The sequence below is a fragment of the Diceros bicornis genome, chromosome 5 (genome assembly GCF_020826845.1).
Source record: "Diceros bicornis minor isolate mBicDic1 chromosome 5, mDicBic1.mat.cur, whole genome shotgun sequence".
NCBI lineage: Eukaryota > Metazoa > Chordata > Mammalia > Perissodactyla > Rhinocerotidae > Diceros > Diceros bicornis.
Window position 1 is genome coordinate 17,058,671 of NC_080744.1, and position 16,145 is coordinate 17,074,815.

Consider the following 16,145-nt stretch of genomic DNA (forward strand, 5'->3'; position numbering starts at 1 on the left):
TTTTTCTGCATCTACTGAGATGAACATATGGTTTTTCTTCTTTAGTCTGTTTCTTCTTGAATTCACTGTTTACATGGATTTTCAAATGTTGAATCAACCTTGCATTCCCAGGATAATGACTTTTTGGTCACAATGTATTATCCTTTTTATATAAAGCTGGATTCAATTAAACAATATTTTGCTGAGGATTTCTGTATCTATGTTCATGAGGAATATTTGTCTGTAGTTTTCTTGTGCTGCCTCTGTCTGGTTTAGATATCAGGATAACGCTAGCTTCAAAAACTGAGTTGGGAAGTTCTCCCTCCTCTTCTATTTTCTGGAAGAGGGCGTTATCTCTTCCTTAAATGTTGGGTAGATTCAGCCAGTGATGGCATCTGGGGCTGGAGTTTACTTTGTTGATTCTTAACTAAAAATTACATATCTTTAAGTGATTTATGACTATTCAGGTTATCTATTTCTTCTGGAGTGAGCTTCAGTAGTTAGTGTTTTTCAGGAATTTGTCTATTTCATCTAAGTTGTCAAGTTTAGGGGCCTAAAGTTGTAATAGCTCCTATTGTACTTTTTTTTTTTTTTTGCAGGGAAAGATTCACCCTGAGCTAACATCTGTTGCCAATCTTCTTTTTTTTTCCCCTCCCAAAGCCCCAGTGCATGGTTGTATATCCTAGCCGTAAGTCATTCTAGTTCTTCTATGTGAGCCGCCACCACAGCATGGCAACTGACGAATGGGTGGTGCCTGCTACCGGGAAGCAAACCCAGGCCACCAAAGCAGTGAGTGCCGAACTTTAACCACTAGGCCCTCAGGGCTGGCTCACTCCTATTGCACTTTTAACGTCTGTAGGATCTTAGTGATATCCCCTCTTTCATCCTGATACTGGCAATTTACGTCTTCTCTCTTTCTCTTTCTCTCTCTTCTTAATGAGTCTGAGTAGAGGTTTATCAATTTTGTTCCCCTTTTCAAAACACCAGCTTTTGATTTCACTGATTTTCTCTATTGCTTTTCTTCTCAATTTCATTCACTTCTTCTTTCTTCTGTTTGCTTTGGGTTCAATTTGCTCTACCTCTCTCTCTCTCTCTAGATTCTTAATGGGGAAGATTATTTCACTGATATGAGATCTCCTCTTTTCTAATATAAGCATTTAATGCTATAAATTTCCCTCTAAGCATTACTTCAAGTGCATCCCACAAATTTTGATGTTTTGTTTTCATTTCCATTAAGTCAAAATATCTTATAATTTCCTTTGTTCCTTCCTCTTTGACACATGGGTAATTTAGAATTGTTTTGTTTTATTTCCAAATATTTGGGAGTTTCCAGATATCTTTTAGTTATTGAGTTCTATTTAATTCTGTTATGGTAAGAGAACATATTTTATATAATTTCAGTTATTTTAAATATGTTGATGTATGTGTTATGGCCCAGAATATGGTATATCTTGGTGAATGTCCCATGTGCACTTTAAAATACTATGTATTCTGCTGTTTTGGGGTGATGTATTCTGCTGTTTTGGGGTGAAATGCTCTATAGATGTTGATCATTATTCAGGTCTTTTAATACATATTGATGGTCCTTGTTCCATCAATTACTAAGCAAGGAGTACTGAAATCTCTAATTGTAATTGTGGATTTGTCTGCTTTTTTTTTTTTTTTTTTTTGAGGAAGATTAGCCCTGAGCTAACATCGGTTGCCAATCCTCCTCTTTTTGCTGAGGAAGACTAGCCCTGGGCTAACATCCATGCCCATCTTCCTCTACTTTATATGGGACACTGCCACAGCATGGCTTGACAAGTGGTGCGTCGGTCTGTGCCCAAGATCCTGCAAACCCTGGGCCACCGAAGCGGAGCACGCAAACTTAACCGCTATGCCACCAGGCCGGCCCCAGGATTTGTCTGCTTTTAATTTTAGTTCCATCAATTTTTACTTCCTGTATTTCAAAACTATTTTGTGAGATGGATACACATTTAGGATTGCTACATCTTCTTGGCTACTTAACACCATCATGATGTAATGTCCCTCTTCATTCTTGGTAATGTTCCTTGTCCTGAAGTCTCCTGCATGTGATAATACTATAGCTGCTCTACTTTTCTTTTGATTAACATTTACACTGTATATCTTTTTCATCTTTTACTTTTAGCTTATTTGTGTCTTCATATTTAAAATGAATTTCTTTTAGACAGTATATAGTTGGGTCTTGATTTATTATTACCCAATCTGACAATCTCTGTCTTTTTGAACATTTACATTTATTGTAATTATCAATGTTTGGATTAAAATCTGCCATCCTGCAAGCTGTTTTCAATTTGTTCTATCTGTTCTGTGTTACTTTTATACTTCTATTTCTGCCTGCTTTTGGATTAAGTATTCATGACTCTTATTTTATCTCCATTACTGACTTATTATTTTACCTCATTAAAAAAATTGTTAGTAGTTGTTTTAAATTTACAACGTTTGACTTTAATCACAATCTACTTTCAAATAATAAAATACCATTTCTCATATAGTGTAAGAACCATAGTACAGTATACTCTCAATATATCCCCCTCATCTTTTGTTACTGTCATATATTTTACTTTTATATATGCTATAAATCCACAATAGTTTGCTATTATTTTGTATTTAGACAGTCAATTATCTTTCAGAATTAATAAAAATAAGGCAGTAAGTATTTTTTATATTTATCTTTAACCCTTTTCTGAGACCTTCATTTCTTTACATAGATCAGTTTCCATCTGGTGTTCTATTCCTTCTGCGTGAAGAACTTCCTATAGCATTTATTGTAGTACAGCCTGCTATTAATGAATTCTCTAAGCTTTTGTCTAAAAAAGACTTTCCTTTTTGAATGTTATTTTCATTGGTATGGAATTCTGGATTGACAGTTTTGTTTTTTACTTTCAGCACTTTAAAGATGTCCCTCCATTGTCTTATGCCGTACATACAGCAGGTCTACTATAATTCTTATTTTTGCTGTCTGTATATAACGTGAATTTTTTTCACTTACTGCCTTCAAGATTATCTCTTTATGTTTTCCGACAGTTCCAATATGATATATCTAGGTTTTTAAAATCCCACGTGGGGCTTTCTGGGCTTTGTGGATTCCGTTTTGATATCTTGTATTTTATTTAGAGAATTCTTAGCAGTTATCTCTTTACATATTTTGCCTGTCCCAGTGTCCCTCTCTTTTTCTTATTAAATGCCAATTTATCCCCAGCTCTTGCTTGTGTGTGTGTGTGTGTGTGCGTGTGTGTGTGTGTGTGTGTGTGTTTCACTCTTTACTCTCTTCGTCCTTCAATTTGGGTAGTTCCTATTTACCTATCTTCAAGTTCATCAATTCTTTCTCCATCTGTGTCAAGTTTACTGATGATCCCAAAAGCATTCTTCATCTGTTACTGCTTTTTTTATTTCTAGCATTTCTGTTTTACTTTTTCTATAGTTTTTATCTCTGCAAAATTCTTCACCTGCTCAAGCATGTTGTCCACCTTTTCCATTAGACCCTTTAATGTTAATCAAAGCCATTTTAAATTTCTTATTTGATAGAACCAATATCTGAGTCATCTCTGTGTCTGGTTCCATTGAATGCTTTGTCTCTTGATAGGGCGTTGATTTTTCTTGCTTTTTATGTCATATATTTTTTACACTGAATACTGGACATCATGTGTAGGACGGCAGAGACTGAAGTAAATAGCATTTATGGCTGAAAATGGGTATGATTCTTTTTTTGCTAGAACCTCAATGTACAGGCCTGAGTCCGTTTGGTCAGGAGTTGATCTTGTTTAGGTTTTGTTGTAGTGCCAGTGTACCACTGGCTTCAAGTCCCTCTAGTATTACCTTGTGCTTAAGTTGAAGGATGGGTTGCTCCACCCTTAGCTTTGACCTCTCTATTCACATTCTTGCCCCCTCCTCCAACAGCAGACACTGCTGTTGTTTGATACTTAGTGCCTGCTAGCTTGCTTTGGGGCAGGGGGTTCTCTGTTGCCCTGGTCCAGCCTTAGCTTTAGGCAAGCCCTGTGTCCCTGAGTCTTGGCAATTGGGCTTTCTCAGCCATCTCACCCATCTCCTATTGATAGGATATCTTTAATGGCCTAGGGCCAGGATGGCTTTCTGTTCTCCGGCAGGAAGAGAGGGTTTTTCTGTTTCCTTTCCTGCAGTCATAAGGAGCCTCCATCTGAGGACATCAAGGTTTGCTACCCTCCATCTGACTTATGGTATTTGTTCCAGAGGGAAGGAGGGTCTAATATACTCTTCAGTTCTAACTTTCTAGGATCCTACAAAGGTATTTTGTGTTTTCTCAGAGTGTGGTGGGGGGATTCTTCCCCTCTTTAGAACTGAGAGACACAGAATTCAGATAAAGGTAGAAAAACTAGCTTTATTACTGACAAAAAGCTGGATTAGAGGACACACGACCACAATGGGCTACCGAGTACCCTATCCCTAAATTAGGTGGGCTTGCCCACCCAAGTTTGAGGCAGAGGTGGACAGCTTAGACAGGCAGACAGCTTTCTAACATGCCTCAGAAAGCTCAGGATTTGGCTGAAATCAAAGAAATGCAGACAGGAATAATACTCACAAGATGAGTCACTCCTCCTTCCCTGGAACGGAGTGAGTTGGGGAGCTCGCCTTTCCTTCCTGGACAGTGGAATGGAAATTCTCTGCACTCTATGGAAATGTAAGGAATAACGAATAAATATTACCCCTAACAACAGGCAGATGAGCTGTGCCTGATCATCTATCTTTGAAGTCAGCTCTTTGAAGCTCAGCAAAGCCTGCCACAGGCAAAATTTTAGTATAAGCTTCATTCTTGTTCTTACAGCTACCTTCCCTTCCTCCACTTCTGATTGTGCATACAGACTCCAACCACCTTCTCAGTGGCTTTTCTGGAAGCATCTGCACAGATTAGTAGTTGAGGAAAATGAGAAGGGAGCAGGTGATTTTATATGTGGGTGTTCTCTAAGTCTGTATTTATGAGTAAAGACTATCTTTCCCATTGCTCCACGAGATGTACTAAATTATGGCATACAACTTTAAGTGCCTCTGGGGCTTATTTAAATCATTCTTTTTGTAGGTAAAGTTAAGCTTGGTTCAAGTACTTGCTTTTTGGTATTTAGAAGGTCTCAATGATTATTTATATTGGCCTTCTCCCAAAAAGACAATAAAAACACAAATCTATAGGTACCACTGAAAGTCATTACTTTCTTCTCACAGTGATGAATAATGATTACCATGTGTCCACAAATACTTTTATTCATGATTTTAATTAGTATGGATAATTTGGTCCAGGAAATTTCAGTTCAGACACAGCAGCACCTGTTTGTTTTATTTAATTAAACTTTTATTTTTATTCTGAGGTAATTGTAGATTCACATGCAGTTGTAAGAAATAACACAGAGATTCCATTGTGCCCTTTATCTAATTGCCTCCAACAGTAACATCTTGTAAAACTATAGTACAATATCACAACCAAGATGTTGACATTGATACAGTCATGAAACAGAATACTTCCATCATAACAAGGATCCCTTATGTTGCCCTTTTATAGCCATACACAATTCCCCTCCTCCACAACCCCTGGAAATCACTAATCCATTAATCACTAATCTATTCTCCATTTCTGTAATTTTGTCATTTTAAGAATGTTACATAAATGGAATCATATGGTACATAACTTTTTGGGAATGGCCTTTTCATTCAGAATAATTCTGCAGAATTCATCCAGGTTGTTGCATGTATCCATAGTTTGTTCTTTTTTATTGCTGAGTAGTATTCCATGGTATGGATACACCACAGTTTGTTAACCATTCACCCACTGAAAAACTCTGGGTTGTTTTTGGCTATTACAAATAAAGCTGCTATAAACATCTATATACAGTTTTTTATGTGAACATAAGTGTGTGAAAACATGTTTATAATGACATGTAACTCTTTGCCTAATTTTATGGCTGCTTAACTGCAGAGCAAAGAACATCAAGGCATTTTCCAAAGGTCATAGACCACTTCCTTACAACTGAGGATTAACTAATGACTCTTACCAGTATTTACAGCTTTATGACTATCTTGCTACCTGACCTTGGGAAGCCCTTGACTCTCTGAGCCTCAACTACACAAGATACATGTTTTCAAAGTATATTATTTGAAATATGAACTCCATGAAATGCTGCTAAAAGGGAGATGGGGGGGAGGTTTCTTGGTCAAACAAATTTGAGGAAATGCTGAATACTATATTCCTCTTTTGAAATAAACAAATGCGTTTTGGTATACAAAAGGAGGGATCCAATGTCCAAGTGCCCAAGTTCAAATTCCAGCTCCATCACTTGCTACAACAGTAACCCTCAGTATGACACTTAACCTTCCCATACCTCAGTTTCCTCATCTATAAAATGTAGATAACATCAGTACCCCACTCATAAGAATGGAAGATTAACTATAAGGACACAAGAAAATACTTGATAAATATTAGCTATTATAATTATGCCATCAGAATCAGAATCATCAAAATCATTATGATCTTGTTAAAAATACATATGTCCAGGTCCCAGCCCTTGGAGATTCAGATTCAGATTCACTAAGTCTAGGGGAGAGTCTGGTCCAGATGAAGAAGTAGAGGTTTATCTATATTAAGAATGTGTCCAGGTCAGCGCAGCCGCCAGGACCAGTGACAGCAAGAGACAGGGCAACATGAGAGATTTGGCTGTGCCCCACACTGGAGAGCTTACTGATAGTAGAATTAATCCCTAAAGTGACTGAAGTGGGTTTCAGGATGGCAAAAGAGGAGTCCCCAAGGATCTCAAAGGATTTGCAGGAGCTGCAGGAGAAGCTGTCTTTGCTGACAGAATCCATCCAGAATAACTCGGAGGTCAGTTTCCAATCAGCACACATATTGAAAAATCCCAAAATAACACTAGCTTAAACACCGTGGAAAGCTATTTCTCTCTCAAGCAGAAGAAATCTGGAGGTAGGTCAGGAATCTTTCTAGCTCACCACGCTGCCATATCTAAGTTGTGATCTTTAAACTCATTGTCCAAGATGGCTGCAAGAGCATCTGACATTGTATCCACATTCCAGGCAACAGGATGGAGGAGAGCGGGAACAAAGACTTGCAAGCCACCTCCAATTTAAGGAGACTTCCTGGAGGTCACACACACAACACCCCCAATTATATCTCATAGACCAAAATTTGGTTGCATGACCACCCCTAGCAGCAAATGTGATTCTTTAGGTAGACATAGAGAGGAGGCTCTTAGTCTATACCACATATACCATCCTTTTTTAGTTTTGTTGTTAATTTTAGCTTATCTGTTACCCTGAAAATGAGGAGCCAAAGTCTACTTTAAATGTTGCACTAGAAACCTAGTGTCCGATAGATATGATGTAAGCCACATAGGTAATTGGAAATTTTCTAGTAGCCACATTTAAAAAGTAAAAAGCAGGTGAAATTAATTTTAATAATGTATTTATTTAACCTAATAATATGATTTCACCATGTAATCATTATAAAAAATTATTAATGAAAAAAGTCACTGAGATGTTTTACATTCTTTGTTGTACCACGTCTTCCAATTCCAGCGTGTATTGTACACTCACGGCACATTTCAACTCCACCTAGCCTTTCAGGTCTTCAGTAGCCATTCAGTGGTGATGGGACTTGAGACAGTATATTCCACTGTAACTTGCATATTTCTCTTTATCACTTTCTTCCACACGCCTTTCAGCATTTTGTCAGGGAAAAAAAACAACAGCTCTCAGAATATCATTAACATTTTGTTGAATGCCCTTCCTCAGTTTTTGCCTATGCAATATACCCCTAAAAATACATATTTGTATAGATTAAAAAAAAAAAAAAAAAAGAAGGTGTCCAAGGTAGTAGTAGAGGCAGGATTTGAAGCTAGACTAAGTTGCCTGATGGAGAGACGTCACACTTATGTCCACAGACAAATTTAGTAAATCCTTTAAATGACTAACTCTGCAGTCCTACAAAAAGAGCACAGTTCTCTCCTGAACTGAAGGTTGGGCTTGTAATATACACTCATGATTCCTCGAGGGGTAGTTCAATAAAACAACATGTAGTTCTGTGCAGTTGGTACACATCAGCTTTCAAAAACATTCCTAAATGTAGCAGTTAGCATTGATATATAAAAGTTTTATTTGTGAGTTGTTGCTTAGCAAATCAAATCTGAGAATGCCATTATTTCCTTAGAAATACAAGAAAACAACTATGATTGCTATTCTTTCTATAGGTTTCACCACCACACTGCTGATTTCCAAAGGTCTTCTATTGTCAAGCATCAGGCAAATTTCCGGGACACTTGGGGAATCACTCTAGAGGTGGTGGCAATCTTTTTACCACTTCTGCCGCAATCTTCAGGTAAGCTTTGGCCTGGAAAAGAATAGACTCATTTATTCTATATTTCTCCCCAGTAGACAACAAATGACTCACGAACTGCCTGTCATAGCTGTCCAGTGAATTTAACAGTAAAAAGGCTGAATGAGACGAAGAAATTCAGTAGTGAGAAGATACTGCTGTGCACATTGCAGGAGAGGCAGGGGAGAAAAGATTTTAGAGTATTTGGAAGGTGACTTTCTGAAAAAATATTTAGTACCAGCAATTACTGTTTTTCAAACTCTAATTCCCATGTCAGCAAACTAGCAGCCAGTCTAGTTGTAGAAAAATTACACCTTCTTCTGACAAATTGATATCCTGGTTAGATACTGCCAAAACTTCTTAGTCATAAGAGCTGTTAGTCATTTTAAAGGGGACTAGTTATCACCACCCTATGTTTATCTTTGGAAAGCATTGTCTTCATTCTCTCTGAGAACGGCGTCCAACACTATCACTGAGCACCTATAGGTTCCTTCACCTGGTGAATTTTGGGTACCATGCAAGAATTTCTGGGATCAGGTGTCACACTCTTCATCTCTGGGACCCCCAGTGGCGCAGAACACTAAGAGCGGCTCCCAAGCCACCTAGTGGGCCACAAACTAACCCAATGTCCCCAGGGTCCAGTAAGAACAATCGTCACAACATTTGCATTTTAAGAGTTTTAAACAATTGCAATGCAAATATTATTTATTTCCCCTATCTCGTCTATAAAAAGTAACTGTAAGAGACAATAGTAAGATTTTCTAAAACCATTACTGTATACCTTTATACACTTAGAGTTAGATATATATACCACTACTACTGCTACTACTACTACTGATAATAGCTAAAATTTACTTCAGTACTTAATGTTTGCAACAGTGATTTCACTTATCCTCACAGCTACCCTAAGGGGTAAGTTCGGTCCTTATCCCCACTTTATAGACGAGGAAACCAAGCCCCGGAAAGGCGAAGAGTCCTGTCCGAAGCACTACAGTTAGTAGGAGATGAGCAGAGCTTTGAGGCTCGGCTGACCCGCTCCCCGACCCTGCACGGGAAGAGAGCTGTTTGAGGTCTCCTTACCCTGACGTGACCAAGTGCTTTAAGTGTGTGTTCCACATCTTCTTTTTTAAAAACTATGTCTGAGCCATAACAGCTGAATCATTACCAGCTGTATTTTACCAGAAAAGCATTAAAATTTCATCTAGGAGTCCATTTTTTTAAAAGAATAGCTCTCCAAACATGAATAAGGCCTTACCTTTTTTTTATTGAGCACCTACTATACCAAGTGCTTCGCACAAGTAATCTCACGTAAAATAAACATCAGCAGCTCAACTTGGATAAACAAACTGGGAGTTGCCTGCTCAAGGTCACAAAGTCAGAAGGCTGGAAAACACTCAAACCTGCGTCCCCCCGACCCCACAGCCCAGCTCCTCCCACTGCGTCACACATTCAACAGCAAACCCGAAATACAAGTAATTCATTCTAAGCATGATGCTTTGTCTAAAAATGGTTTCAATCTCTGCTATAGTAGTTAACAGAAACAATAGTTTTTATTTAAAAATGGAAATAGCATGTACTTTTTGAAATATTTCCCTTAAACCTAATGTGCTGATTTTCACCCATGCATCTTTGTAAATACCTTTTACCTCCTAGTAGCTTTTCTCGGTATTTAAGCCTAATATTTTGGGGTGAAATGTTCAAGTTCACTAAGGAAAGCTGAGACATGGCCAACATTCTATAATCTTTTAGTTCTTACTTAAGTCAAATTAGAGACATAAACCTATCAGACTACACAAAATACTAAATGATTCCAGAATAATCAAATTTGCTACATTTAACTTTTGCTTTTTAATGGACTATTTCTAAGCTTAAACTTTCAATACATCACACTCAAAGTAATGGTTAGATTGTCATTTGCTGAGAAACCACTAAAAGTACTTAGTTTAACAGTTTCAATTTCTACAAAACTGTTCAGACTGAATTTTTTCAGCCAATACAGTATCATTTCAACAAATACTTTTTGGTCTTCTTGTGTGCAAGGCATTGTTTTGGGAAATCTGTGGGATGTAATGATATAAAAGGAGGCAGAATAACTCACTGGTGAAGAGTTGGGGCCTTGAAGTCAGATAGACATGGTTTAAAATCTTAGCTCCATTACTTACTAGCTGTGAGGCCTTGAGCAAGTTCCTTAACCCTTCTAGGCTCAGTTTCCATATCTGTACAATGGTTATAATAAGTATCTACCTCAAACGGTTTGGGGGAGTATTAAGATGAATAAAGTATGTAAAGTGCTGGCACAGAAGCAAATAATAAATATTAGAGGCTGCTATTATTACTATTATGTTCTCAAGTAATTTCCAATCTCATTGAAGAGCTCATACAAACATGTACTTTTGGGCACTTCTCCCACCTGAGGGATAAGTAAATTAAATGCCACCCTTTTGTTTAATCCATAATCAGCAAAAAGGCAACACACACACATCATATGTAAAAAGTATGATTCAGATTTCTCAAACTATGAATACTCTCTTCTTTCATCAACTCAACTCTAATAGACTAACCCTTCTCTCCCATTCAAGATCTTTTATCAGGCCAGCTAGAGGCACAAATAATATAGCTGGATCCTATTTGCCTGCTCTATCATGAACAAGGAAAAGGAAATGGACGGCAAGCAACCAAAGTTTAAGAAGTTTCATGGAGAGCTTTTTTCCTTTGTCTTTGTTTCTAAGATCTGAAGTTCTAATTTATCATACAGGGTCATTTCATATTAAGACTATAATTTAGAAATTAAAAGATAATAAAGTTTCCACTCATATTTGAAAGTCTTTACCAGGAATATCTTATAGCACACCTTTCTGTATGCCAATATTAAGATTTTTGCTTGATAAAAAGGATGAAACCACAAAATTATAAATCAATCATGGGTCCATTACTTGTATCCTAGACTCGATCAAAGGCCAAAGGTAGCTATAGTTGAATTAACAATTAAAATCACACAAACACAAGGCACTGCTATTGAACTTAAGAGTTCTGAATCCTGAGTGTCCACTTTCTCTCCCTTCCTCCATTGCTTTCTCTGGCTTTTTCACACTACTTAGATTTGGAGTTTCCATTCCTCCCCTTTGCTCAGTGGGGCACACGTGCAGAAGGCTTTGCCCAATGGCCGAGTAGGCAGCAGCCTGTTGCTGCTTTTTAACGGGGACTGTAATCCCTCCCAACTTTCCCAGTGATGCCTCAAACGCAGCACAATTCACACCTTTAAATTAATCACTGTCTTTTTAGTGTTTGCCTCTTTGGAAAGTTAAATGTTACTGAGAGAGTTAAACCCCTAATGCCCAAATGTAAAAGATTTTATGGGCAGAGAATGAGAGCCCTGGAATCTGGTTGTTGGGAGGAGGGAGTGATGGAAGATGGAGAAGAGAAGGTGGAGTCAGAAGGAAGACGAAAGCTAAAGATGAAACTTGTACTGATTAATAATTTTGCCTATAGGTCAACCCCTAAAAGAAAACAATAAAAAGTGTCAATCTAAGAAGCTAATGATTAACAAATAATTTTATAGGTGCTGTCCCATTAGCTTTTGCAGAAGTTTACCATGTTGGCAAGGAAACACTTCCTTCATTCTTTAAATGAAGACATGCAAGTAGAATGCATGGGAGCATTAAGCTCCCATGAATACAAGAGAATCTGTTGAGAGGGCTGTGACTAGCTTCTGAGAACTGGTTCCATTTGAGTTCATAGGGGAAAAGGGAAGAGGGTTATCAGGAGGTAAGACTCATCACAAGAATAACCAGAAAGATCCTGATTCTGGGACTCAATAACAGCTTCCTAATATCTGGGACTTAACATCTTTAATGTTGAAGCTGAGAACTCTGCTCTGATCTCATGATTCAAATTCTGCTACTCTGATTTTTAAATGCCATCAAAGAGTGACATTTACTTGACGCTGTGTAAGAGGAAGGGCATAAAGAGACTCAACCCTTTGATAAGGGGAAGAGGAAAGACATTTGGTGTCATTACATCCTATACAGGAAATTTCAGAAGGTAGTACATACTAGTAGTTGTATTCTACTTGGCATTTTTCAAAGCATTTTCACATTGTCATCTCATTTAATCCTCCTCATTATGATATCAATTTACAGATGGAGAGAAAAGTTCAGAGTCATTAGGGAATTTGCCCAAGGTCACACTTAGAAAGTGGCAGACTTGGTAATGAAACCCCAAGCTGATACAGATTTATGCTCTTCCTTCCATGCAGAGACCCCTTTGAAAACCTAATAAAGCTCTTGTCCAGTTCCCCAGAAAAATGCACATTCATACATTCTGGATGTAACTTCAGGGGATTCTCAGACCCAGGTTAAGATCCTCTGTACTAGGCCCTGTAGTTGTGCGTGCCCACGCTTGCTCACTCTCTTCTTTAGATGTCTGTGACAGGAAAAGGAGGTGAAGTGAAAGCCAGCCTAAATATACACAACAGACAGACACTGAACTAATCTTGCAGTTAATTTTGAAGGAAAGAAGGTACTGCACTGGGAAGAGATTGTATGGACTATGGCGTCAGAGCAGGTGTGGAAATGGCCTCTAGTATTATCTTGGACAAGTTCCTTACTGTGAATAAACCTCTGCTTCTTCATCTGAAAAATGGAGATTATTATACATATCTCACAAATGTGCTATGAGAATCAATAAGATAATGTATTTAATGCACCTAAGTACTGTACTCACCTCTCAGAAGGAATTAAAGAAATCGTAGCTACAAGTATAGAACCCAGAAGGTGATATAATGGAAAAAGGCCAATATCCAGAAGGAACAGACTTGTCTTTTAATCACATCTTACCATTTATTAGCTCTGTAACCTTGGGACAATTATTTAACTTCCTTGAGCCTCAGTCTCCTCATCTGCAAAATGGGGACTATTTATACGTTGCATTACGTTGTTGTGAGCATAGAAATTATGTAAATAAAATGCCTAACACTTTAATTGCTGGCACACTTTAATTGCTATTATTATTAGGAAGATGATTAATAATAATGAATGTCTGCAATAACATCTATGAAAACAAAATAAATACTAAGCACCATTTTTTTCCTTTTCATGGCCATGTCTAAACCTTAAAATTGCTCAGAAGTCTTCACATTTAAGGTTGACAATGTGGTATGTGAAATTCTCACCATTTTTGCAGAGACCTAACGAAACCAAATCTAGCACAAACCACAAAAGGTTAGGCTGTTCACATTCTCATAAATGTCAGTATAATAATAGGTACTTAACAGTAAAATAATAGGTCTAATGTTTACGCAAATGTAAATGAGATTAAAAAAAGTCACTGCAAAAAACTCCACAAGCAGTTGTTGAGAGTTTTAAGTTATATTATCTTTTGATGGTTGCTATATGTTCTCTGTTATATGAAATTCCTTCAGCTTCCTTGAAATGTTCTTTGCTTCTGGAGAATCTCAAAGGAAAAAGCAATAATGGACAGGTGGAAAAAAATATTAAAAAATCTAAATTTATAATGGAAACAAACTAGTAAGTAATTATTCTTATTCATAAGGAATCACCATAGAATGTCTTTAGTCTTTTCTTGGGAGGCATTTAAAAATGTGTAATTAAAAAAAAAAACCTTGCTTTTCATACAACTTTTCATTCACTGCATGAAGTAAAGTACACCTACGGTGGTTGGGATTGCCAGACTTTAATTATAACAGTAATAAAGGGTTATGGTTTTTGCTTATCTGAAAGATTTCTAAGACAAGACTGAAAAGGAAATTTAACATTTAATACCTAAAAGGTAGAGAAGAGCAAAACAATAAGTGCTGCACTATATTTACCCAGAGATCATATTCCCAGCAACTCAATCATCTGCACTGTAACTGCGGACTCTTAAGAAAGGGAACGGACCTCTGGGCCCCCAAAAGAGAGAACTCGAGATGAGTTTGCTCTACTCATCCAACATTCCTGACTCGATTTACTTTGACTTCACTCACAGCTCTAACCAAGCTTGGCTCTTTTATTTTCCAGTTCACACAAGATGAGAGGAAGCAAACTAGAATGACAGGGATAGTAGTTGTGAACGGTCAAAATAACAGTACTATTAAGTTATACCCATTAGCTAAGGAAAAAAAAAAAAGAAAAACTATTAGAAGACTGATTGGGGCTGTTCAGCAAAGGAGCACAAAAACTACATCATAACTGATGTACCAGATGATGGCTCAGTTTCTAACTTAAATCGCAAGTGCTACTTAGGGAAGAAGAGATATATATGATTGATTTTATTTCTCTTAAAAACAAGAGTAAAATAAAGTTGTAAAGCTTTAGCAATCTTGAAAATCTATCAACTGTCTTTCCAATGATGTTGGCTAACCAAACACTACTAGTTTTTCCACCTCACCTCCCCAGTCATATTTATTAAAATAAATGCAATGAAAATCCCATCTCTAACGGATTATACAATTTCCCTACATCCAACTCAATACTTTCTTACTTTAGGTTCCCGTCTCCCAACAATCAGCTGAACTTCTAATACTGAAATGTAATAACCTTGGGCCGTTAGATATTACTAGCCAGCAAGATAAGAACTTTACAAACTCTCACTGTTTGTGTTCTTCATGAGAAACTGGTTGGGTGATGATTCTTTGTAGGTGAACTCGTGTAGCTGATAATTCAGAGCCAGTCCTGGTAGGCCTACCATATAAAATAGACACTTAAAGATGCTTTGGATAAGTTAACTAATCTTTGTTTAATATATGCATTGCAAATAGATAAACTTGATCTTCCCAATTTTCTTTCTATATACCAAAAAGTATATATTCTTTAAAAAGAAATTAAAATATATATTTAAAAATATAACTTACCTCATCACTTTCAGGCTGTGAAAACACAATTGGCTGGCCTGTATCTGAAGCTTCCCTTATATTAAGATGCAAAGGAATATCTCCTAAAAGAGCCCACCAGATATCCATTAGTACTACAAAAGTTTATATAGGCATTTGGAATTTCACTATTTGAACCTCAGAAAGAAACAAAATCTAATAAACTAAATTGATTCAAATCAACTTGAGTTATGACTATCCTCAAATTGGTAAATCTCTAAAAAAGGAATTTCAAATGAAAATTAGAGGCAAAATCTTCCATTTGAGGGTAGTACAGTGATTACATATGTATATATGAAAGCTATGTGGCAGCCAATCAAGGGATAAGATCTCTGATTTATTCTTTGCTGGAGGTCCTCCAGCAAGAAATGGCTTGGAAGGCATTTGTAAATTATTTCTCCCTGTAATATATGATATAGACACATCATACCACGTAATAAGAGGAAACTGAAGAGGAAAAGATGAGGAGGCAAAGTAGTCAAAAAAAAGTAAAATAAAATAATCTTCCTGATGTTGGCAGATGAGTGAGCTAAGAGAACTGTTGACAAGTAGATCAGACCTATTATCTCAACTACCTGCCTCTTTATCAGATAGAATTATTTTTCTTTTATTATATATTAATCGATATAGCATTATATATAACTTGTGAGCTTGATGAAATCTCAGGATATATATATGAACCTCCAATATACAGACTTGAGGTCGGAGAGGCTGTGTGTCTTTCCTGAGGGTATATTACTATTAGGTGGTAGAATGTAGGGGAAAAATGCTCTGATCCATCATCCAGTTGACTCCACCACAGCATCACAAATGAAACCTTTCAAAAAGCTGAGATTTAAAATAGAGTCTTAAGTAGAAGAGTTGACTTGTCATGGTACTCAGCATTCTTAGAACCACTCCAAATCCATGCAAAGGGAATTGAAACATGTG

At 37.1% G+C, this 16,145-nt stretch overlaps 1 protein-coding gene across 8 annotated transcripts in view; it reads right to left on the reverse strand.

Moving 5' to 3' along the window:
* Window positions 1-7,421: 7,421 nt before the first annotated feature.
* NUBPL (NUBP iron-sulfur cluster assembly factor, mitochondrial) overlaps window positions 7,422-16,145 on the reverse strand; it is a 179,804-nt gene continuing 171,080 nt past the window's right edge. For 7 of the 8 annotated variants that reach the window (XM_058540760.1, XM_058540763.1, XM_058540765.1 and 4 more), the window contains 2 exons: window positions 15,198-15,280; window positions 7,422-8,362 (listed from right to left, as the gene is read on the reverse strand). In XM_058540760.1, coding sequence (XP_058396743.1) covers window positions 8,300-8,362; window positions 15,198-15,280 — 146 coding nt within the window. In that variant the 3' untranslated portion in view covers window positions 7,422-8,299. The remainder of the gene's footprint in view (window positions 8,363-15,197; window positions 15,281-16,145) is intronic. The other variant, XM_058540761.1, reaches the window with a different exon arrangement.